The sequence below is a fragment of the Microtus pennsylvanicus genome, chromosome 12 (assembly GCF_037038515.1).
Source record: "Microtus pennsylvanicus isolate mMicPen1 chromosome 12, mMicPen1.hap1, whole genome shotgun sequence".
Lineage (NCBI taxonomy): Eukaryota > Metazoa > Chordata > Mammalia > Rodentia > Cricetidae > Microtus > Microtus pennsylvanicus.
In genome coordinates this window covers 48,119,614-48,146,168 of record NC_134590.1, presented here as the reverse complement: position 1 = coordinate 48,146,168, position 26,555 = coordinate 48,119,614, and the positions used below count along the sequence as shown (strand labels likewise).

General features: G+C 40.8%; 1 protein-coding gene across 1 annotated transcript in view; it reads left to right on the top strand.

Moving 5' to 3' along the window:
* The window catches only part of LOC142832723 (cytosolic beta-glucosidase), a 127,586-nt gene that overhangs the window by 47,971 nt on the left and 53,060 nt on the right, over positions 1-26,555 (top strand). The window contains exons 3-4 of the mRNA XM_075943431.1: positions 2,633-3,429; positions 4,133-4,256. Coding sequence (XP_075799546.1) covers positions 2,633-3,429; positions 4,133-4,256 — 921 coding nt within the window. The remainder of the gene's footprint in view (positions 1-2,632; positions 3,430-4,132; positions 4,257-26,555) is intronic.

The following is a 26,555-nucleotide window of genomic DNA, read 5'->3' as shown; positions in this document are numbered from 1 at the left end:
ATCTCTTTCATCTCTTCCATCTTCTGATCATTATTTTGCTGCCATACTCTTCTACTTCTAAGGACTTCTGTGTTATATGGAGTTCGTCCATCTGAACTAGGTGGTTGAGATACACCTCCTCATATCAAGGTCTTTATCTCAATTGCATATGCATAGTGGTCTCCTTTGTCTCTGTAAGGTAATATATTTATTTATTCCATAGCTACCTTCAGGAAGATGAGTTATCTGCTATGGTTACAAGCAAATGTGTTCCCAAAACATGGAGTTCTTATGTATGACTCATGTTACTTTCTTCCTTTCCACATAAGTGAGCAATGATTAGAAGTACTCAGACAGGTCAACAATAGCCTGGTGCATAACATGGTTTCTGCTTACTCTGCTTTCTTCTCGCTGTTCTCCATCCTCTTCTGATGAAATATGCGAATTTATTCCCCCCCAGGAATGCCTTTTTTAAGAGAGTGACTGTTTAAACACTGGCCAGACAGCATATGAAAATCAAGCTCTGACCCACATAAGAAGCCCAGATAGCTAAATCACAACCTCTGGGTTAGCTAACAATTTCCACTTTCTGTAGTTTTTGTTTCTATCATGGGTCTGCATCCAATTAAAGCCAACCAAAGAGAGCTAAATGTGTTCCACAAACCAACCACACAAGGCACTCACTTCTACTTAGTCCTCTTCCAGTTGCCTGTGCTAGCCACTCCAGTTAGGGCACGCTTGAAGACTCCTGCTCTTTCTTTTCTCTTTTCCTAGCTGCCTTTGAGTACTTACCAAATTTGAGTGATGGTGGTTGACATACTTTTCTACAGCAAATTGAGTACATTGCCTCTTGATGGTCATCGTGTCTGTATCTCCTTGGGTGTTTTGAACATTTGGTTCTCCTTGGGCTCTTTAAGGAACATTTTGTTCTTATTGTCTTATGATAATCACTTATATTCATCTACTAGTAACAACAGTATTAATTAGTAGAATGAGAGATAACCTGTGCTGAGCCCTAATTATGTGTTAAGAAATAATCTTATCATTTTCAGTTATCAACTGATTAAACCCTCCCACAATACTTTACTGAAGTAGGTTTCTAGTGTTATCCACATTTTATAGTTGAGCAAAGAGAATTGAGGGAGATGTAAGAGCTCAAGATAACGGGCATAGTAGGTGACAGAGTGGCAGTGGAATTTCAATATGCTGGCACCAGAGTTCAGTCTTATATCCATATTAGCATTTTGTTTTCAGAGCATGCTTGTCGGTACTCCAAGTTTAGGATAGGTATGGCTTATCTCACCTTAAAATGCGAAACATTGTCTTTACTCTGTAGTTCTACCATCTTTACCTGTTTATGGGTGTATCTGTATTATCTGTAGAGGTGTTAGGTAAGTTCCCAGAGGAAGAGGGTCATGCTTACCTTCCTAAGTTTTTATGACCAGCATATTGTTTTTATACCAATACACATTTACACAATGAACAAGGGGATGACTGAATGGGTTAAACAGTTCAGAAGTCTGCTTCTCTATTCACTAAATTAAAAAAAAGAAAAGAAAAGAAAGAGATCTTCCTTGTCAGTAAGCTGCCGATGCAGTTCTACATATGATTTTACACCATTTCTCCTGAAACCTCTTAACCCAGGACAGTTTTTCTCCTCTAAGTGTCTGCTTCTTTCATTATTTTAAGCATGAAACAAGGTACGATATTACCACCCCTGTCTCCTTAGATAGTCCCTTTCAAGGCAAGAGTCATTGTGTGATGCTAGTGCCAACAGCTTCTTGGCCTTGGTTTCCGAGGCAGAGTCTCTTCAACTTAATAGCATTCTTCTGAACTCTACAACAATTTGGTCAGCACTCAATGGTCTCATGACAGCCTGAAAGAATCAGCCGAGAGGAAGGGCTTACTTGGGATTTCTGTAGATTATCAAAATTGTAGACTGAACTCCCACCAGGGAGGCACACTCTTGGTATCTTTTATCCACATTCTGGGATACCTGTGGAACTTTTGGTCTTCTAAAAATGCTATCATCATATTGCTGGGACTGTCTACAATGTACTGGCTCAAATTGTTGCACATATTTGGGACCACAGACATGTTCTGTTGTACCCGTCTCAGATACTAAACTTTAGTGTATTCTCGGTGAATCTCTTTCCCAGACTTGTAAGACAGTTAGGCCTGGCAAAGAACTGAGGCAGTCATTTGATTTGCTTTTTTTTTAATTTACTTTTTAATATGACTTGAGATCCACTAATTGAACAGATTTTCCTTATTCACTCAACTTTTGATATGATTTCGGGATTTGGAAATTTAGAGATGAATTGGACATGCCAACCTCACACAGACCTTTTGTTCTTATGGAATTTATTTCAATAAATACAGAAAAAGCATAATGCTATGTGACAACAACTTCCTCAGATTTATCTGTTTTGGAGCAGTTAACTTCCCATCCTGCCACCCCATCTCCCCATTACTTCATGATTACCTTGTCTTCTCTGTCTTTCTCCATACTTGTTCCCAATCTTTCATTGATCAAATTAAATACATGAAATACCTTATTTTAAATAAGACTCACCCTAATATCTGTTCCCATAAAACATGTTGGCATCATACTGAAAAATAATTTCTTATTTCTTACATTTTCTCCTCCCAGGAATCGACTATTACAACAAGATCATAGACGATTTGTTAAGGAATGGGGTGACGCCCATTGTGGCCCTCTATCACTTTGATTTGCCTCAGGCTTTAGAAGATCAAGGAGGTTGGTTGTCCGAAGCAATTGTTGAAGCTTTTGACAAATATGCACAGTTTTGCTTCAAGACCTTTGGAGACCGAGTGAAGCAATGGCTTACCATAAATGAGCCTAATACTCTTGCTATTTTGGCTTATGACATGGGTATGTTTGCTCCTGGTGTGCCTCACATTGGGATTGGAGGTTACCAAGCAGCTCATAATTTGATTAAGGCTCACGCCAGATCCTGGCATAGCTATGATTCTTTATTCCGAAAAGATCAGAAGGGTTTTGTGTCCTTATCTTTATTTTTTTGCTGGTTAGAACCAGCGGATCCTAACTCAGTGCTTGACCAGGAAGCTACAAGAAGGGCCATCAATTTCCAGTTGGATTTCTTTGCTAAACCCATATTTATTGATGGTGATTATCCTGAACTTGTCAAGTCCCAGATTGCCTCCATGAGTAAAAAGCAAGGCTATTCATCATCAAGGCTTCCAGAATTCACCGAAGAAGAGAAGAAAATGATCAAAGGCACTGCTGATTTCTTTGCTGTTCAATATTATACAACTCGCTTAGTCAGGCACCAGGAGAACAAGAAGGGAGAACTCGGCTTCCTTCAGGATGTGGAGATTGAATTGTTTCCCAATCCATCTTGGGAAAATGTGGGCTGGATCTACGTGGTGCCATGGGGAATACGTAAGCTACTGAAATATATTAAGGTAAATGATTTATTTGTGTCTATGTGTACCCAAGTACAGAAGGACCCTGGGAAGACATATGTATCCATGTGAATGAACACCACAAAGAATGGTTTTCGGTGTCAGTATGCCCATTTGCTGACTGGGAAGAGAAGAGCAAGATTTGAGTTCTTTAGAGTTAACTAGCTGGCTTTCATGCTAAAATTTGTTGTTAAATTTTGTTGTGTCTATATGAGTAGCTTGGGCATATTTTTCAAGCTGGTGCCACTGCTGTGGTTCAAAAAGGCATTTTAAGGAAAGAGAATTGAGTGCTTTCTGAGTCTCCTCTATGCTGGTAACTGAAATTACAATTTGGAGGTACCAGTTTTCTGGACCCCTCCTGTGGGTGATAGAAAATGTACCTGCTAGCGGGACCAGGGGGTTACGGAGCAGTGACAATCAGCAGATACTGATGGGAAGAAGGATATTTCTGTCTTCTCATTATGTGAAGAGTCATTTGACTGTCTTCATGGACATTTGCACAGTTTTGCTTTTCCATTGTTAGTCATAAAAGGTCAGTGTGTGGAAAATTAAGTTAATAGGGTCAGTGCAATTTGATGAAAACTAGTTTTGGGGTTGCAGCTTCCAGAAGATAGAGGGTAATGCACCTGATTTTATGAGCTTTCTTTTCTTTTTTTTTTTTTTAACATCTGTTTGGAATGAAACTTCTGCTCTCTTGTTCTAGGATACATATAATAACCCTGTAATTTACATCACCGAGAATGGGTTTCCCCAGTGTGACCCGCCATCTCTTGATGACACTCAGCGCTGGGAGTATTTCAGACAGACATTTCAGGAACTATTCAAAGGTACCATTTGAAATGATGAAAGATCAATTGTGCAAACTTAATATAATTTTCCCATGTGCTTATTTGCATTCGGCAAAGACCATTGATTTTGAAAGCCGAAATTCATGTAAATTAGTTTAAAGCCATGTAATTAGGAGAGGGGAGAGCAGGTATTTAGAAAAGAGGAAAGTGAGGATTAGGCCCAGCTTCCATTCTGCTGAAATCGAAGCAAGGAAAAAGCAACTGTCTTCAGCATTTCTTGTATTGTAGGAGACGGTAACAAGAGTAAGGTGGCCCAAAACCGTTAGATATCATAAAATATCAGCACTCCTCAGCTACAGCATACTTATTTGCATAGTTTGATATCCTAACTGTCAAAACTGAGTTGACAGGATTCACAAAGATCTCATTCTAGCATCTGAGCTACAACTAAGTGGCCTGGTTAGATACTAAAATATGTAAACAAGATGATGATGATGATGGTGGTGATGATGATGATACCTTCAATTTTCCAAGGGAGTTAATTTAATATCTGATAACAAATTATAAGTCATAATTATTAATTGATAATGGGCATTACTAATTAGTCTGCCGCCTTGTCTTCCCTCCTTCAGCTTTTCTTGGGATATTGTTGTATAGAACATTGTCTCTGCCTCAGTTTTATTTCTTATTCCTGTAAAGGAATCAGAGATGGAAGTAACCCACAATGAGACTGCGATTTACTCTTTTCAATCATAACAGTCATATTTATTTATTATCATCATACTGAAAAGTCCAGGAATTAGACTTTACAAAATTGCTCAGGAGACACCCAAAAGGGATTCTAGAATTCAAAGGGGGTCTCTTTCTAAAGCCTGACATTTGTGGAGTGAGGTCTGGAGTTTATTCGCAGACAGCAGTCAGATTCCTACAATCTAACTGAAGCAAAAGATATCTTTTAAAATGACATTCAAAATGTGTTCTTTCTTGAGTGAGAATTCACTTCTGAAAATGAAGGGAAATTTCTGCTTCTCCCAGATTCTTCTCTACTCATCTCTGTGAAAGAGTCTGGTATATTGTTAACCTGCTGATGTTCTAAGTTTTCATCCTGAAGGAGACGTAGGCTGTCAGATAGATTCAGAGGTGTCTTATTAGTTACTGCCATGTTGCTGTAACAAAAGTACCAGGAAAAAGAACTTTGAAAAGGGAGAATTAGTTATACTTTACGGTTTCAAGGGCTTCTGTCCATGTTTATTTGATCTCATGTACTTGAGCCACACAATGGGGTTGTGTGGGTGAGCAGAGTTGTTCATTCCATGACCAACCAGAAAATAGAGAAAGGTGATGAAGATGCACTCTGACATTTTACTTTTTCACATATCCCCTGGCCTATGGGGTGGTCCCCCCATGGTGCATCTTCTCTCTCTCTCTCTCTCTCTTTTTTTTTTTTTTGCTTTTTCGAGACAGGGTTTCTCTGTAACTATGGAGCCTGTCCTGGAACTAGCTCTGTAGACCAGGCTGGTCTCGAACTCACAGAGATCCGCCTGCCTCTGCCTCCCGAGTGCTGGGATTAAAGGCATGCGCCACCACCGCTCGGCTCTTAAGATGAACCTTAGGATAATTTCCTCACAGGCAAACCCAGAGGTGTGCCTCAGTTGCCTCTTTGAGTCTAAAGAAGTCAAGTTAACAATGAAGATTTTCCATTACAGATGACAGATGCAGGAAACCAAGATGACTTGTTTAAAATTAGTATGTGCACATTTGAGAAAAGAGACAAAAATAGAAATTAATCTTTTCTATTTTCAATTTGGTATTCTGTTTATAGCTAATTATAGAAAGGTGTCTTTGTTGGTTTTTGAAATGATTTTAAGTGCTTGCTACAATCCCTGAGATTTCTCAAGCTAAACACTCAGTGGTAGGCCCATCAATGAAGTAATTTAGAGATGTGGGTTGTAACAGAATGTGAGACCAGAAATTGTGTGTTAATTTGTGTTTCTAAGGGACAGGAGAAAGAAACGGAACTGACAAGCAAAATCCTATTTTGTAGCATGTTGACTTCCTATTGTGTCTTTAGATTATGGGGTGGAGAATGAACAGGATGTATGCAAATAATGCTGCCTCAACGGAAGATATTTATACTTTGTAATGGAGAGAATGATATTCACTCATCAGAAAAGGAACCTGAAATGTTGAATTTTAAGCTGTCCTGGGTGGGTGCTGCAGGGTACCATGCTCTGTTACACCAGGTAGGAAATAAGAACCATGTCTCTCAATGAGTGCCTGTCACAATGCCGAACAATCAAGACCGAGGCACACAGCATTGCTTAGCTGGTAGCAAGGTGGTTAGGGCTGGCACAAAGATTTTAAACTTAATGTAGATTTATTGAGACATATCCCTATGGTATGTTGATTAGCAATTGTATTATATATTTAAAATATTGTTTACTTATTTTTGCAAGTTTTATCATCCTCCTCTTACAATATACTATGTATTTTCATTATGACTAAAACATGCTGATTTTTTTTCTCATTTGTTGTATTTTTGAGACAAGTTTGCATGTATCCCAGGCTAGCTTTAAACTCACTGCTAGTCAAAGCTGGTCTTGAACTCCTGAAACTTTCCCCTCCATAGGTATTTTCCACCATTCCAGGTACACAATACCATCTTTGTTCAGGCTTTAAAAAGATATGAACCTTTAAAATTTTCAGAAATTTATATATTGGCAAAATACCTATGTTAATATCTATTTGTTCAGAACAAATTCCAAATGTGCGTATTTATTTTGAGATGGGTATTACTGAGATATTTTAAAATATATTTCTATATTAGATGTTAATAGTTTGTTCTGCATGTAATTGTTTTTCCAGTTGTAAGTCTCCTTTCTTCTGTGAGATGTTTATGGTCCTGTTTTGTATGCTTAGCATAGGTTCAGCTTCAAAACTGGAGAGAGTACCGCCCTCATCAATACATGATAGGTTGGTTAAGATGATGTCACATAATATGAACCGAAGCAATCCCAGCTTATCACTGGACCTAGCACTTGAATGGCTCAGGTTGTTTCTAAGATTGGGGAGGGTGGGGAAGCAAGTTTCTGGGGCCTTGGTGGCTGTGTTTTTCCTTAAGAGCTTACAAACAGCAAGGAGGGAGCTACTGTGTGGGAAGCAAAGGGGCCAGGAAGAAGGGAGAGCTCTTTTTCGTGTTTGTCTTTTATTATAGTTCTTTATGGAATCCCTTTGATTCATTTTCTTGAGACACTTTAATTTTACTTCCATAAGAGTTATTGCTAAGTGTTGGGGACTGTGGACCCTGAGACCCTGAATTTCCTGTGACCCCCTGCCTGCTGGAGTAAACAACTTGTTTTCCTGTGCTTGCAGCTTCTCTGAGCAAACAACTTCTTTTGCAGCTGCTCTGAGCACGAGACCCTCAGGAGTTCCTGATGTCAGGGAGTGGTTTCTGGTGAGCATGCTGCTGAGAGTTAGGGCGTTGCCATTAGTCAAGGAGACTGTATATAAGCTGCCCCGGAACACAATAAAGTGGGCATTCTTGGCACCTGTCTCTCTGTCTCTCTCTCTCTTTCTGTGTGTGTGTATGTGTGTGTTTCAATCTTCAACCCCTTGTCTGACTTGCAAACTGTACCATAGCATGTAGCATGTAGAGCAGGCGTTGCGTTACAACTAAGAACTTTCTCCTTAACTCCATTCTGATTAGAACAAAAGCAGTTTTACTGATGCCATTTCTCACTTCCAAACCCAAACAGTGATTTGGGTAATTACTTACTCCCTTCTTGCAGATGAGGAAACCAATTTTCAGGGAGACCAAGTTACTTGCTCATGTCAAAAAGCTACTAAGTAACTTTTCCTGTGACAGGGAAGAATGTGTTATTAATATCATTATTGATTTTTTTGTATTATCTATAACTGTGAGTTGAGGATTTTCTGAGGCACAGTGATTCCCTTCCTACCCCCATCTCAGAACAAAGCCGTTTCCTTAAGCTTTCTGTTCAGACCTAACCTAGGCTATCTGCAGTGGTTCTTCTGGTCTCTGAGAGAGTCAGCTGGTTCTGGCATGTTGTGAAAAATCTCAGGCCCATGTGTCTGGCTTCTCACCGGCTGTAGCTACTTGTGGCTTCCCAGAGACTCCTTGGAGGCAGTGCTGATAATCTTGGTTGGCAAGAACTTTCCTAGTAAGAAGCATCCTGTGAGCAATTAAAAATAATAACAGTTCAAGGAAGACATTTGTGGGGAGCCCTACAGGTAAGAGCCCACCAACAGCCCAGGGTGTCAGATGGATGATAGCGTTGTGATTCCGGTGAACAAAGCCTCCCCCACTCCACATCATGCATATGGACGGGCACATAATGGCACTAGAGTTGGATCGATGATGTCTGCCTGCAGGGTTTTCAGAGCTCCCCAGGTAAAATCCCACAGCAATTTATTGAGCACTAAATGTAAGCTAATGTTTCTGGCTCAGTTTGGGAAAGGAGAAAAAAGAAAGAGGGAGGAAATGGGGAGAGGGAGAAGCGGGGGGGGGACTACATTCGCTAGGACCTTTTATTTGTGTGTCACTTAATTCTATTTAAACATCTTTAAATAGAACATATTTTAATTACCATAGATACAGATAACAGTAAAGCTGCATTCCTAAACTTGACAAAACTAGGCTGACATTATAGATCTGCAACTTGCTCAATGTGGGGCCTTTGACAAATAGCTTAACCTCTTGGTCTCTGATTTGTTTATGGATAAGTGTGGGAATAATGGTTTAAGTGGCAGAGCTGTTCCAAAGATTCCATCTCATCGGGCAGTTTACAGCATAAAACTCTCTAGCCAATTGTCAGACACATTGGAGGTCCTTAACCAGTGGTAGTTATTGGTACAAAATGTACATCCTTAAAGTGTTCTTATTGCAGGTTAATTTCTTGCTGTTTAAAGTTTCCCCTGCATGACTGCATAAACACGGACTGAACAAAGACAACAACAGACATGCCTAGGTGGGTGAGAGGAAGCTCGCAAGGCTTCAACCATAGTCAACTGATGAATACTGAGAGGAGAAATAATCTTCTCCAAGGAAGAGCACAGAAAGTGGTCATTCAACACCAAATGATCAGCCCTGAAAACCTACATACAAATAACATTATATAGATTGAACAAGCTGTACTTATGTAATTAATATATAATCTCAAACATTAATGAAAAAAGAAGTCATGAGTTTGAAAGAGAACAAAGTTGGGTTTCTTTAGAAGAAAGAAAGGGAAGGGGGAAATGATTTCTACTATAATCTCAAAACTAAAAGTGATAATAAAAATGTAACATTATGTGGCCTTTGGGATGGCTCAGTTGGCAGAGGTAGCTGCAGCCAAGACTGTAGACCTGAGTTCAAATTCTTGGAGGCCCATGGTGGAAGGAGAGAACTGACATCCACAATTTGTTCTCTGATCTCCATTTCTTCTCATAATAAATAGGATAACAACTTTTTAAAATGAAAAATACCATCGGAGGACTTACTATTTCCTGTTTCTTTTCTTCTTTTGACATTATAGCCAAAGAGTCTCTCATGACTGCGTGCTTTATTACTGTTTGAAGCATTAACTTTTGTCTATTTCCTTATACAGATGGATAGAAAGGCAAATATCCTCTGATTATTTCCTTGTTAGGGGACACAAAATTAGGTGCAAAGCTAAACTGTGGGCAGAAAAATTTACTTAGATGGATTTTTGTATGTTTGGAGTTTAGTGACCTACAAAAGCTGTGTTTCATACAACTAATTAGTCTTTATTCATAAGCTTAGCGACAGTGGTAGATACTCAAAGCCAGTGGGCAGTCTTGAAATGCCCTGCGCAAATGCTCATGAATGGGTTTGTATGAGGAAGAAGGAGGCCAGGGGAGGAGACTCCTCAAAGCACGACTTCATCCAGACCTAAGTCTCATGAAAGTGGTTCCAGCCTAGGCCCATGTATTCCTTGTATTCGCTTAACTTCTGTCTCCATTCAACTTGACTTGTCTCTGTTCAGTCTGAGATTATAGGTCCTTTTCATATTTTTAGTGGCCTGATTTTGTGTGGCTGTGTAGGACAAGTAAACCTCTGTGAAGTTATGCAAAACCTGTTTTTGAGATCTGGTTCTGCCAGTTAGGAGCTCATTAACTGTGAGAGTATTGTTTTTATAAGCATTTCTAATTAAAAGTTAGTTTGTTTAATTGGCTTATAGCGTAATGAAATTTCATGTGAGTTCTCCTCCTGTTCTACTGTCTTCTTTTCCTCTTTCTCCTATCTTCTGTTTCTGTTTATTTTTAATTTTTATGTTTATTTTTGATGCAAGGTTTCGTAGAGCCGAAGCTGGCTTTGAATTTCTAGCCCTCCTGCTTTCTTTCTAGATGCTGTGGCTATAGATGTGTGTCATGCCTAATTCTCCTTCTTCATACATGGCTCCCATCATGCTTTGTTCTAACTGACCCCTTTCCCATATTGTCCTCCCTCTCCCTGTTCCCACTCTTGTTGCTAGTTTCTTTCTTCCCCCAGTTGTCCTTCCTTTTGCTTTCATGTCACAGATATGCCTTTACACACACACTCTCATATATTCTTCCATCTCTGTTTAGACCTCTCCATCTTTTCTCAGAAACCCTTTCTACCTTCATGTCCTCCATCTGGAATCTGAATATGCACTAAAAGGTACTACTTGGCTTTATGAGTCTGGCTTATTTTACTTAAAATAACGATCCCCAATACCATCTATTTTTCCTGCAAATGTCATCATTTCATTCTTTATGGCCAAATAAAATTCCATTGTGTATATGCACCACACTTTCTTTATCTAGTCTCCTGTTGACGGACACCTCGGCTGACTGATTTCCCAAGCAGGCAAAACTCTAGTCATTTAATCACAAAGATGAGGTTATTAAGAACATGCATCTTCCAGGAGACAGTGACAAATGAGGAAGATGATGCATAGAACGCCTGCATTGGCTCTCACCATATTACAAAAGGTTCTGCTAATGGTGGCTAATTTTTTGGGGGGTGAGTGGGGTGGGCATGAATCCTCTGATGGCTGAGCTGTGTTTTTTCCTAATTATATATTTAGCCCCAAGCAGTGTTCCTATTATATAGTAGTGTGCTACACATGTTTGTTGAATTTGATTGTGTCTATGAGGGAAGGGTTAGTCCATGGATAATGAGAAATAAATGATGAACTGATTGGGATTCTTCCCCTAAAGAAATATACCCTGCACAATAAAAATGCATTCTTCTAGAAAGTTTCCAAGGCAGGCCAACTTTCCAGTTAGATCCATGCCTGAGCTAGCACAGCGGTGGATGATTGCAGAGAAGGTTTGCTAATGACCAGCTTTAGGCTTTTAATGACAAAACCCCTCAGCAAGATGTCACCTAAGTTATTGAAGACTTCACGGAAAGTGTTGAAGCTGATACATGGTAACAAGAAGGTTATAAATCTTGCAGTTGGATATACCACCAAGACAAGATGCTGAGCACAGAGTCCCCCTGCTGTTGTCTGTCAGTATTCTCCCTCCCCCGTCCTCTTCCCCTTCCCACCGAGAGCCCGTAGAGGAGAAATACATCCATTTCCCAAAGTAGCGCAGACCTGGCAGCCACCTGCCTATGCCAATTTCAGATCACAGAGGCCCATTTAACTGGACAAAATTTGTTAAGCACCTGCGTTTTTCTAAATGTGTATGAACGTCCTAGGATTAAGGAAAGATCTCAAAAGTTAATACACTGACCTTTCAGAAGCACTAACCAATTAAAAATCCATTGTCAGCTTAGAATAGAGACTCTAGTACCTGATGTAGATTCCCATACTGTAGCTATTGTTTTATTACTTCTTGAATGAGAATAATGTCACTTTCATCCCTTGAAATAGTTCATCTCGTAGGGCACACAGGGCTCATATGAGATATGTTTTCATGGATTTGGGGGACATTCTGGCTACATGTAAGATTGCCTTGATAATTTGGCAAACCTATGCTTGGTTTCCTTGGATGGCTGCTGGCAACAACCAGTTACATTTCTGCTTTTATCAGATCAACTGTGTAGGCCTGCATATGTAAGTGAGAGCATGGGGTTTGTCTTTCTATGCCTTGGCAGATCTCACAGAATGCCTCCAGGTTCCTGTTGTCATAAATCATAGGTTTGCCTCCTCCTATTCTTCCTCCTCCTTCTTTTTAGAGCTAAGTAATATTCCATTGTGTATCTGTTCAGATGTTTTCTCTTATGTATTTTAAAAAGGAATTCAGTCTGCCAGCTCACCGCCAGGGCGAGCTCTTCAGCATTGCCCTGGAAAGTTCACCCTTTGCAGGAATGAACAAGGGATGGAGCCAGTTCTCCTGCTTTGGTGCTTTTGGGATCAGCCCTTCCACACCTACACCTTCAGTGCCAGGTCTACTGACTTGCCCAGGCAAGGAGGTGTAGGGGCCACTCTCCTGAGTGCTGTAGTTGGTGAGAGCCAGGGACAACTTTCCCACTCTTACGACTTCAGGCTAGCTTTCCCACCTGCCACAGATGGTGAGGGGCAGGGGGCAGAGGGCGTTTCTTCCCCACCCACACCACGGTATGGTAGACGAGGGGTGGGGCAAGATCTCCCATGCTCATGTTCTCCTGCACCTCCATCAATAGAGTCAGCTCTACTGTGCTGCCCTGTGAGGTGCAGGGTCCACTTTCCCACGTGCTGCAGCTAGTAAAGGGGAAGGTTAACTGCCTTGCCCACCAGAGGTGGCAGGGTTGAGTGGGGGTGAGCATCTTTGCATCTCTCCCTTGCCCTCACCACCACATGGCAGTTGAGAGGGCTGTCATCTGTATCCTACTCGCACACAGGGCCACCTGTCAACAGGGACAATGGTACAGTGCTGTCCAGACAAGGGGCAGGGCTCACATGGCTGTGTACTGCAGCTGGTGAGGGGAGGGTCCCTTCTGTGTCACAGGTTGTGAGGGGCAAGGGGTAGAGAGGGGCCATTTCTCTCTTGCCCATACTGCTACATGACAGTTGAGTAGTGGGGACAAATCTCCCATGCTCACCACTTTGGGACTGGCTCATACCTCTACCAACAGGGTTGGCTCTATTGTGTTACCCAGCTGAGGTGCAGAGCCTGTTATTCCAAGTACTGCAACTGGTGACGGATAGGGACAGCTCTCCCACCCACCTCAGGTGTAGCACAGTAGGGTGTGGACACATTTCTCCCCTGTCCATGCCACATATTGCAGATGAGGGGTGAAGCCAGGTTCCCCCCACCCCCACCCCACCATCAATAGGGTCAACTCCACTGCTTTCCAGATGAGGAGCAAGACTCACTTTCTTTAGTGTTGTGGCTGGTAAAGGGGAGGGTCAGCTCCCTCACCAGCTGCAGGCTGTAGCAGCAAGGAGGAGGGCATCTTTCCCTCACCCCCATTACCACATTACAGAAGAGGGAGCCAGTAGCAGCTATGCCCTTCTCATGCCCTCAGGGCTGGCTCACCTCACCTCTGTCTATAGGGTCAGCTCTACTGTGTTTTCCTGGCAAGATACAGTGCCTATTCTCCCAAGTACTGCAGCTGGTGAAGGGTTGGGTCAGATCCCTCCCATGCTTGCAGGTGTGGAGGGGTGATGGGGGGAGGGCATCTTTGCCTCACTGATGCCACTACATGGTAGAAGAGAGAGGCACTACCCACCCTCCCATTCTCATACCTTTAGGCCCAAGTCATCCATGCCCCCTGTGAAAAGGGTCAACTCTCTTGTGCTGCCCAGGTGAGGTGTAGGACCCTCTCTCTTGAGTGCTTCAGCCCGTTACAGGGCAGGACCAGTTCTCCTTAGGGTTGCAGCCAGTGAGGGGCTGGACCAAATCTATACAGCTCTATCCTCTTGGCCTTTGGTGATAACAGGCCATGGGCATCAACACAGACTGTGGCTGCATCAGGACCGTGAATCCAGACATGGGCCCCAGCGACAGCCCAGGCCCCGACATCAACAAGGCCGTGGGTGGCAATCAAGCCACCACCTCAGCCTGCTCCTCACTGTTTTTACCTCTTCAGATGTGCCTCTGTCCACAGGAAATGGAATCAACATTCTTTCATTATGTCTGTGTCTGTCTGTCTGTCTGTCTGTCTGTCTGTCTGTCTGTCTGTGTGTGTCTCTCTCTCCCATACTACACCATACATTTGCTCACCACAATAGTAATAGTGCCCTTCTGCTCAAGCCAGGGAGACCTGTGTTTTCTCCTTCGAGCCCTGCATGGGCATCTCTTTGTCCCATTCAGTCTGTCATGGCACTAGGCAGGGCTATGCTTTTTTGTGTGAAATCTTTAAAACATTTGGTGTTCTCTTTTTTGACATGGGTACTTCATAACATTTTGTTGTTAAGTAGGTGAATACATAGGCATGCGTGCCTGTGTGTGAGGGTTTATTTATGTATGTGCAGGTGTGTATGCTTGTATGCGCATTTGCAGAAGCCAGCCTTCATGTACTCTTTTTCAGTTGTTTATGTTTTGAGACAGTGTCTCTCACTAGGACCTGGTGTTTACTGGGACCTCTTAGATGGCCAGTGAACCTCAGGGATCTAGTTTCCTTTGCCTCACTAGCACTAGGGTTACAAGTGTGTGTCATTACAGCTGACTTCTGTGTGGGTTCTGGGGATCAAATTCAGGTGCCTATGCTTCTGCAGCAAGCACTTTGGTGACTGAGCTACTTCCCCAGCCCCATCCTTTACACTGTAGTTAAAGTTGTACATCATTTTGTCAGGGTGCATAATTTGTGTCCAAGAGTTTTTCAGTACAAACAGAGGTCAGTACTCCTTCCTGGAACACTTTCAAAATCTATGACTATCAGATTCTGTGATTTTATCTTCTAACATACTTAAAAATATTCTTAGAGAACCTGAACTATGACTAAAAGATACTAGTGTTGAGGGAGCTGTGGACTGCGTTCCTGCCACCCTGCTCCCAGCCGCCTGGCTAGTTTATGCCCCAAAATAACAACACACAAACTGTATTCATTTAAACACTGCTTGGTCCATTATATCTAGCCTCTTCTTGGCTAACTCTCACACCTGGACTAGCCCATTTCTAATAATGTGTGTAGCACCCCAAGGTGCGCTTACTGGGAAGATTCTAGCCTACGTCCATCCTGGGTTGGAGCTTCATCATGTCTGCCCGGGAGAGGGGAGCATGGCGTCTGAGCTCACTTCCTCTTCCTCCCAGCATTCTGTTCTGTTTACTCCACTCACCTATGTTCATAGCTATCAGGGCCAAGCAGTTTCTTTATTAATTAACCAATGACCTTCCTCCATCATACTAGTATCTAGTAATGTTCAGACTCATATGTAGCATCCACACACATAAGAAACATACATGCATAATGCATATCCACACATATATATGCACATTATCACACATACACACACACATATATAGATGGACATACAGACATATATACATGTAGACTCATAGTCACATACATACAAACATAATATATACATACATACACACATATACACAGACAAATACACGCACATATCCACATGCACATATAAACACATGTCCACATACAGACATGAGCACACACACATGTACACACACACATTCACATTTCATGACACACTTTACCAGACTTGCCCAAGTGTGACTCCCATGGGAACTGTCAGGTATGTGTTGCTTGCAGGCCCATCCTCTGAGACCTAGAGGACCTGACATACTGCCTCATGGAACAGGTGTTAAGAAGCTGCGCCTGAAAGGTTTTAAATCCAGTTTAAGTTGTTCTGAAATAGTAATTAAAGTCCTTGACCAGTCCAGAACCAGTGAATTTTAAAATTCATTCATTGATTCCTTTCTTCTTTCCTTCATTCCTCCTTATTTTTTCCTGTCCCCCTCCTCGATTTATTCATTTTATGTATGTGGTGCTCTCTGCTTATACACCTGCTTGCCAGAAGAGGGCATCAGATCCCATTAGAGATGGCTGGGAGCCACATTGTGGTTGCTGGGAATTAAACTCAAGACCTCTGAAACAATTGCCAGTGCTCTTAACCCTGAATCATCTCTCCAGCCTATCTTGATTTTATTGCAGATTTTGCATTACCTTTTCCCATAAAAGCTCTTCTTCATTTTAAGTGAAATTTAGATGACTGACATTGACTCGCTGTTTCTCACAAGTCTGCACTGCTGTTTTTTTTTTTTTTATCATGTAACAGCCCAGAGACACACAGTTTCATCTTTTCACCCGTAAAACTGGACCCTCAACTAAAACAGGTGAAGTTAGTTCATCTGATGACAATCTAGCTTCCCAATAGGAAGAACACAGTAAAAAAAAAAATTAAAAAAACAGAAAAGTGGAGGAAACACAGGATTCTATGGAAATTTTTAGTAAGTATTTTTAGTAATCACAAAAGGTTTTAGAATCAAGAAAGGCAGCAGGAATTGAGGAAAGGGAGATTTCCCAGTGGACAGTCTCATAAACACTTGTCTATATTTATTTTAATTACTACCACTACTTATATATGAGTGTTTTGCCTGCATATATGTTGGTCCAGAACCTGTTTGCAGTGCTCACAGAGGCCAGAAGAGGACACCAGATGCCCTGGTACTAAAGTAACTGACTATAGTGAGCTACCATCTGGATGCTGGGAACTGAATCCCATTCCTCTGGAGAAGCAGCAAGTGCTCTTAACCAGTGAGCCATTTCTCTTAGCCCAACAGCTGTCTATATTATCTCTGTTTCTAGAGCTCCAAAATGACTTCAGCCTTTAAGTCTTTAGGTGGGAGTCAACAAATATGCTTTTGGAGTAAGTTAGAAGGTTTCACATTAGTTTGGTTGTCAGGGCTTCTTAGTAACTGTGTTAGGGAGTGTTCTCCTAGGCCACTGTATGCTCCTGGAGAAGGTGGGGAATAATGGATGACCAGGTGGTAGCTATCTTGCTAGAAAGCTTAACAATATTTCCAGGATCTAAAGAGAGACATTCCTCAGAATACACTGGCACCTGTAAGTTAGCATCTGATACAGTATGGAAATAAACTTCTGGGTTCCTGATGCTGGTTCACGATATTACCCAGTGCTGTTTTCATTGGTTCTATGGCCTTCATCTCCGTGGCCTTGTCTTTTTGTAATTCTAGCTTTGTTCATGATACTCTCTCATTCCACTGTGACCTAAGGGTTGTTTCCCTCAAATGTTCACAGACCTGTTATTGTGTGCATTGCTGGTTAACCATATCATACCTGGGATTTCCAGCAGTCCACCTGCCATTGTGTGGAGAAAACCCAACAGTGTTAGATAAAGAGTCATTGAAAGATGGTGACATAGGTGCCCAGTGGGATTCTCACTCACCTGCAACCCTGTCCCAACTAAACGCGTATTAGCTAAGACAGTTGACTAGATGGAACAGGTGAGAGACTTTGATTCCTGAAGACAGTACTTAATGTAAGTCTTGAGATGGAGGAGGTAAACCATTTTTTTCAGAAGAAAACGGAAGCTATTAAAAGAATGAGCATACACAGACGGAAGTGGAATACATAATCATTTTGTTTATTATTTTGGAAGGTGAAATTCTGGCCAGAACAAACATTTTGGAATTTTGAGTTGCATATTTAACTATTCAGTAAGTGCTTAGTAAATGCTTGAGTAGCAAGGAGATTTGGTCTAGATTAGTAGTGAAACTGAATCACTTTTGGGAATGTCAGACAACTATTAGATTGGTATCACCATTGTGTTATTTTTAATTTTTTTTAAGGACGAGGTAATTGATTTCATTTGATAAAATATATTTCAAGTGTTGGGCTTATGGGTGGGCATTAATTATACCCTTCCCTGCAACTTTTATAACACCAGTAACTACATGTAAGACCCTACTAAGAGCTCCACCAGTGTGTTATTTCGTTTTTTTTTCTCTTTTCATACTGACCATAGTTTTCCCTACTTCAACCCCTCTCATTCCCTCTCCTGCCCCAGTCCCATCTAACCCATCCACTCCTGCTCCATCTCCATCCAGAAAGGGCCAGGTCTCCCATGGGCTTGAACAAAGCATGGCTTATCAAGTTGAAGTAGGACCAAGCTCTTCCCCCTGCATGAAGGCTGGGCGAGGTAATCCAGTATGGGAAACAAGTTCCCAAAAGCCAGCTAACTTTTTTTTCCCCAAGTTTTCTTCTTGACATGGGTGACTTGTTGCTTTGTCCAGGCTGCTTGAACTGAGTTCGTAACTCAAGTCAGACTTGAATTTGTGACCCTCCTACTTCAGCTTCCCAAGTTGCTGGGCTGACAAGCTGAGATATAAACTCAGAGAGGCTCTCATGAGAGGGATAGATTACTTAATTATGTGTCAAACTTTTAGGTTACCTTTATATAAGTCTGCTTAATTGCTCTGTGCCTCAGTTTCTCCATTTGAACCGAAGAACTGAATTAGGTTATGTTTTCGAAATGCTCTCAGATTAAGATCTCTGTGACCCTCTAAATATTATTTCTTAAGAGGTATGCCTTTATTAGTACTCTTGGTAATGTCTTAAGTCATCCAATTAAGTCAAAGAAATTGTAAATAATGGGCTGATTGAAAAAAGTCTTCATTTTTTTTTGTATCCAGCCGCTCTGAATTTTAATACCATTCTCGTTTGAACATAAAGTTAGACCTTATTCTTCAATGCCCTATTTCAATTGCTCCTGATTTAGGTTCCAGGCAACATGTTCTGTACCTTCAATGTGTATGTGTCTCCTTGATCACTGGTACAGAAATGAACCTTACTTTTCCTCACTTATAAAGTTATTTCTCCAAGTTCATAGAGTCAGGAGTCACCTCGTGTTGAAGCCACACACAGTCACTATTCAGACTATAAAGTTCTGCAGAGAAAATCAGATGGACCCAGAAAAAAGCATCTGGGTCTAAACCCTGCATCAAGAAGGCTAGCAAAGACACTGTAGAGGTGTGACATCACCCTCAGACACCCTCAAGGCTAGTGCCATCTTTCTATCAAGTTTTAAGACAGTTACATATGATTTTTCAAACATTGCTACTAGTCCCTAATTTAATTCAGCTAGGCAGTGCAGTTCTATTAACTTTCCTTAAATTTAATGTGACCAGGAAACTTTTGTCCCTGGGCAAGATCCTGAATTAGAAGGAAGGATCAAGCTGTGGCAATCAGAACCACTGCTCTGCAGCCATTCTGTAAAAACTTAGCATAGGAGAAATCTGCTTTTCTATTCTGAATTTCAAACACAGTTTATTCTAGCTAAGGCTTCTTTTGCCTCGAGTTATCATCTACGGAGCATTTTCTTCAACACAATGAACCTATCTGCCTGGTTTTGGGGATCTAAATAGTCCCTTTTGGAACAGAAAGTCACCTTCAGGGATGATCTGTAAATGTGATGGGGGACGTAGGAAAAGGACACCACCTCTTTGAACATGGTTGTCTCCTCACCAGCGAAGTGTCCCATGAGGGACTAAGATTAGCTAAAGAAATATCACATCCTGGGATTTCTTTATACTATTCTGAAATTTAATTCCACTTTTATTTTTGAGGAAAGACCTTTCCAATAGTCATTGGCTCTTTAGAGGCAAATGAAATTATTATGCATAGAGGAAGAGAAAGCATTTGACTCACGAAGGATTTTACTGGGACTGGCAAGGGAAAGTGAATCCGGAGCTATAACAGTTTAGGTGAAATATTGAACAAGCCAGGAATTACAAAATATATAATGAGAGTGAGTAAGAGGGAAAGCGTGTGTAGGTAACCTTTCTGAGAACAGGAATCTATTTTTAAAAATGGATTTAAACTCAACCACAAATCTTTTTTATATTAATAAAATTTATCCTATGTGTTTTTCACATCATGTATCTTGATCCCATTCTTCCCTGTCCCTTTGCATCTGTCCCCTGACTCTGTACCTTCCCTCCCCAGAATAAAAGAAAATTCAAGAGAAAAAAATGAAGAAAATAATAACAGTTAATAAAAGGGAAAAATTAAAAATCTCTTCATGGAAGCTTCAGTGTGACCTGACAAGTCATAGCATATACTCCTTGATCCATATATCTCTACTTGCAAGTGTTCATTGCAAAGAGTCATTGGCCTGGTTCAAGGTCCCTTGTCTCCACTATATGTGCAATGCTGGGCTCCCACTAGGACTCTTCTTGGGTATCCTGTGAGTGCCTTGTGTTGTGGAGATCCTGCAGCTTTGGGTCTGTGGGTCAGATCTCTCCCTTCATGTGCTCCAGCAGATCATAGATGGAGTAGATATTGGGTCAGATAAAAATATAACTAAAATGGAGACTGCACTTTCATTTCCCGGCCACCCAGACTGCAGTAATCACACAGAAGCTATAATAAGTACAACCAACACTGTTTGGCCAATGACTCAGGCATATTCCTAGCTGGCTTTTACATCTAAATTAACCCATTTCTATTAATCTATGTATCACCATGGGACTGTGGCTTACTGGTAATGTCCTGCTGTCTTTCTCTTTTGGCAGCTACATGGCACCTACTCTTTCTCTCTATCTAGGATTTCCTGCCTGGCTTTACTCTGCTAAGCCATTGGCCAAAACAGCTTTATTCATCAACTAATAAAAGCATAAGGACATCCCACATCACAGAACCATGGGTCTGATCTAGGGTATCTGTAGGGTCAGTTCACCAGATGGGAAATTCAGAGGAGTGGGAGCTCATTACACTAAGTCAGATTTCAGCTTAATGGAAAACAAAGGGACTGCATAAAGAAGAAACATCCTTCAGAGATCATTAGATATCTGTCAACAAATGCCATGGAAACAGATGTCCCATGTTCACACAGAAAAGCTATACCTTGCTTGCAGTTTCAGGGGAGGCTCACCCACATCTCCATTAACAGTGTGTTGCCCTGGCAGGGTGCAGGGTCTGCTCTCCCAAGTGTTGCAGTTGGTGGGGGTCAGAAACAGCTACCCTGTACTTATTACCCCAAGGCCAGCTCCCCCACCATCCCAGGTGTTGATGGGCAGTGGTGGTTTCATCTGCCCACCCATGCCACCACAAGACAGATGAGAAATGGGGACAGCTTTCCCATGCTCACAACATTGGGACAGGCTCACCCACCCCTGTGTTAACTCTATTGGTTTGGTTCTATTGTGCTACCCTGTCAGTCCCACATCTTAAGTAATTGTTACTGATCCTGTTCTTCTACAAGTAATAATCCAGTCAAATGTGTTTAACAGTTTAAAATGAAGAGTAATGTGGGAATTAGACCACCACATAAAGATGAGTAAGTGAGTCTATTTTAAGTGTGTACATTTATTAGCAGATGAGTTTTAAATGGATTGGGGCTATATTGGTCTAGTTTCTGAAAATATTTTTTCCTAAGCTGTTCAGGATATGATCTTTTATATTAACATTTCTTATTTTGTCTACAAACACCTTCAAAACTATTTTGTGAATTTTGGGAGGTGGCTCTATGGGAAAAGTGCTTACTCCATGGAATGATATGAGTTGAAATCCCAAGTCCCATGTAAAAACCTTGCATTGCTATAATTCGAGCACAAGGTGGTGGCAAGATAGGGGGTAATCCCTGGGGTTCTTGCTAGCCAGTCAGTCCAATTGATTAGCTCCAGCATTCTTGGTCTAGAAAATAAAGTCAAGGAAGATGGAGGAAAGTTTCTGTAGTGCTCTGTCTCATAGCTATTCAGTCCCAAAGAAACACACAAAGGCTTATATTAATTATAGGTTGTTTGGCCTATTAGTCAGGCTTATTATTAGCTATCTCTTACAACTTGAATTAACGCATAATTATTGTTTATGTCTAGACATGTGACTTGGTATCTTTTCTCAATGCAGCAGTCTCATCTTTCTTTCTCTGCATTTCACTGGTGACTCTCTTTCCCTTTCCTCTTTCCAGAATTCTCTTAGTCTGGTTGCCCCAACTAGACTTCCTGCCTGGCTACTGGCCAACCAGCCTTATATATATGTGTGTGACATAACTTAACTATATATGTGACAAATCTTTACAGTGTACAAGATCATTATCCCACAGCACTGGATAGTGACTTCAGGATTTCAAACACCACATGCACACACAGGAGAGCATCTCCTACACAGACAGACATGGATACACAGACACAGACACAAGAACAAATACAGACACACGTCTATAGACTACATGTTCTCTCTTGCTAAATTTATGGTTGCTATGTGGAAAATGGCCCCGTGATTGTGTGTTTATTCTGAACAGCCAGGCTGGCACTTTCACACATATTTTTCTGTAACAAAGATTTTCTTACTTGAGCCTTTCCTTTAAAGACATATTGGTGTTCAAAAGCTTTGATACCCTGTCATGCTGGGCAAGTTACTCTGGTTTTATGGATGTCAGTACATCATCTCTCAAAATTTGCTTTTGATTAGGATTGATGATATACTTCATATCTCAGAAAAATGCTTAGCACATAACTCCTCCAAATACTAACTTTTGCAATGAATTCTTTGTTACCCAGCTTTTATTAACCAAGATCTTAGAAAACTGTGACTTCCTGCATAGTCATCAAGCACTGATAATTTATGCTACTCCTGATGACCCTGAAATGCATTCTGAATAATTAGAGAAAGATTAAATTATAATCAATTTAGTTGCAATGTTAAGTGTATTTTAATTTATTCTCATTTTTTAAAAATTTGTAATCCTGCATGTGGCAACAATTAACAAAAAGTATTTGATTAGCTGGTACATGGCATTTCCTGACTAATGAATAAAGAGTTATTGTATATTGTTGCATTTGCGCTCTGCCCTCAGATAAACTAAGCCTTTGGTGGATGGATACATTTCACATTTGTCTTTTATCCATTCTTAGAACCACTGTCCTGACTTACTGCCTATTAGAAACTCTAAATTTAATCTTTGGATATCCTTGGATGAGAGTCCGAGTCTATGCAATGTCCTCTGTTCATATTCCTTTGATCACAGGTCCTATTGCTAACAATTCCTTCTGATTGGGGTCAGATGTGGAAGTAAACTTTCCAGCCTTGAGGTTGTCCGTTTTTTTTTTCTTCTGTGACTTGGTAAAGATGGACATCTAAACAGTCAATCCATGTATTAATGTTTCATCTGCTTTTGCCTTTATGAAGGATGTTTCAGATTTGTTTCCATGAGGTGATTAATCTGATGTTGTAGTGATACAGCTATTATTGCTTTTCAAGCCAAAGCACACCTATATCTGTTCAACTACTGAAGACAGTCTTGTATTTGATAAACTACATTTACGTTGTGGGATGAACTGAACTCTCTTGAAACATTGATTTGGGGTTATTTAAATGGTCCGCTGCAATACTTCATGGAGTAAGTTTCTCTTAAAAAGAAAACTGTGACATTGGAGGTCAAGATCATGATGGAGAACTCTACAATGACAGCTGAACCAATCTTGTGGAGATGCATGGCAGCTGTGAAGCCTCCATGGGCCTGAACTAGGCCCTACATATGTGGGAGACAGTGGTGAAGCTAAAACTGTGAGGCAGTAGGACCAGGAGCTATCCCTGGTACATAAGCTAGCTTATTGGAGTCCATTTTCTATGGTGGCCTGCACCATCCCCATTGTACCAACTCTGCTTCCTGTGATTCAAAGTGAATCCTCAGCTTGTTGCTCCAGTCAAATGCCTGCTTTCTGCCATACTTCCTCCTTGTGATGATGAGGGACTCTCATCCCTCTGGCACTGTAAGTCTAAATACAACCTTCCTTTGGTGAGTTACCTTGGTCATGGTGTTTTATCACAGCAACAAAAACAAAAGCTAATACACCCACTAAATTTCCATAAACAACAAAAAAGGCATTCTCTTACTTGGTGTGGGAGTGCTTTTCTCCTGGGGAAAGCTGCCTTGTGAGAAAAAGAAACATGGATGTGTGCATTTTAGTGAAGGGGACTTGAAGCATTAGTCCCTGTGGAAAGGCCACATCTCACTACTTTAGCCAGATGTAGTTTAGTTTCCTGAAAAAGGGCAAATGCACCTCCCTTAGAAGACTTCCCTTTCTTGGTTACATACTGTGACATTACCAGATGCAGCTAGACAAAGGCCTCTATTGTACATATCTACCTTATAGAGGCTTGAGGTTGGTATTCTAGAAAGGGACATGAGTGATGGATGATATTTCTATATAATACCACATGGCCCTGCCCATGGTCCACTTGCTCTGGTTTCCTCCAGTTGGAAGAGGCACAATTTCCCCAGACCCTGCATTAATTAGGAAAATCTGTATATAAGAGTTGAGAACATTTTTTTGAGGCAGGGTCTCCTATTGAAAGCTGCCCTCCAATTCACTATATAGCCAAGACTAACCTTGAATTTCTGACCCTTCTGTCTCTACCCCCTTAGTGCTGAGAATAAAGGTCTGTGTCTCTATGTCTGAATTATGTAGTACTGGGGATGGAAGCTAGAGCTCACTGCATGCTGGGAAAGCATTCTACCAACTGAGGTACATCTCCAGCTACAGCAGATAGTTTGCTTAAGCTTAGCTTCTAAGCTGAGGGCACACTAATTCACCTAAACTCTGTGTTCTATTCATGTTTGCACTGCATAGTCTCCTACATGCAGAACTTCAGCTTATTGTGACATACCAGATACAACTCTAGAAGGCATACTTGATGGAAAATTACAGATTTCCATAATCTTTAAAATAATGTTCTAGAAAATATTACACTTCTTTTCTGAGAATGAGAGCTTTATTCTAGCACAAGAACATCATGTGGTTGAGCAGTTGGGCTGGTTCATAATAACCTGGCTTCAAAAGTATGCCTTTTAAACCAATGGGCAACTTAAAGATACAAAGTACAGTCCTGTGTTAAAGTGAAGAAGTGAAAGGACCTCAAATAGCCATCAGTAGTAAATCAACAGATATGATCTGTTCACAGATCAGAATACTAATATCTCCCCAAAAGCATCTACTGAAGCCCTAAGTTCTAGCATGGGCAAACCTCCAAGAACATAAGGCTGGGAATGGGAGTATATAGGGCTATCATTTATGTAACAGTACAATGTAGAATCAACTTCCGGATAGAGGTTACACCTTGATACAGATGGAGGAAAGGAACGAGATTTGGGGAGGCACAAAGGCCCAGGTCAATAGTGCTTATTAATGATAAAATATTAGCATGAATTAAATGTGGGAAACAGTTCTATAGGTACCTGTATTTTTGTATGTGTTTTTGTAAATAGTTCATTTTTTAAGTGAAAGAGAACAGAAGTTCAGCTTTATTTCCCCAAAGGAGCCATGATATTCTTCTCCTCTGGTAATGAGCTCCCAATTACTTGGTGGTTTTCTACTTTTTTCTTTTTTTAGCAAGACTCTTACTTTAAATGAATTTTTTTTTTCAGAATTCCTAATATATACAACCAATAAGAACTGAGGTGCCCTGGGGCCCTACTTTCTCAAATTCCCTCTATGCATCCTAACAGGGTCCCCAAAGGTATTATAGAACCGAAGACTCCATGGAGTACAATGTGAAAGCCACACCTATGACTGACAGTTATTCTCTCTGGGCTCATGTCAACAATCATGTTACGGACCCTGTGCTCTTCTTCCTTCTTCCCTCCCTGGCCCAGGTTTGCTACCTAGTACTTCTTTCTATCGAGAGCCTAAATATAGAAAAATGGCTATATTAATGGCAAAATTAATAACTCTCAATATGTTTAAGCCGCCATTTCTGAACTGTCCTTTCTAGTGTTATCTAAATAAGAAATATTTTAATACTGCTTGTGTTAGTGAAATAAAATTTAACATAAAATATTAAATGAAGACCTTTTTTAAAGAAAGTAACTTTCTCTTCAGTAAGGGAAAAATTAAATTATTGAGGGTAAATGTACTTATAGAACCTTAATATAATAATCTATTATTAAAAATATTAAAAGCTAAAGAAGGAACATAAAGTACCCTTCAATAACTATTCAACATCTGTGTTTAATATGGTAGCTCTATGACTAATATGTTAGTATTAAAAACTAGTGCAAATAACTTCAAATTCATGAATGGTCATAAGTTTTAACATTTTACATTAACAAAACTAAATTTGTTTTACTAGGTACCTTATGTCATACCTAAGAAAACGTCATTCTTTTGTTTTGTTTTGTTATTTAACATCATGGCCACAGCCTCCCCCATCCTTCTCTCCCAGTCTCTCCTTCCCTATTCCCTTCTTGCTCCCCTCCCCCAACCCCCTTCTCTTCCATCTACACTCAGGAAAGGGCAGGTCTTCCATGAGACTCAATACAACTCAATACAATTCAAGTTGTAGCAAGACTAAGAACCTCCCCATGTGTTAAAGCTGCACAAAACAAAATGTCACATTTTTAATTTTTATTTTACTTACTCATTATCATAAGGAGGAAGTATGGCAGCAAGCAGGCATTTGACTGGAGCAACAAGCTGAGGATTCACTTTGAATCA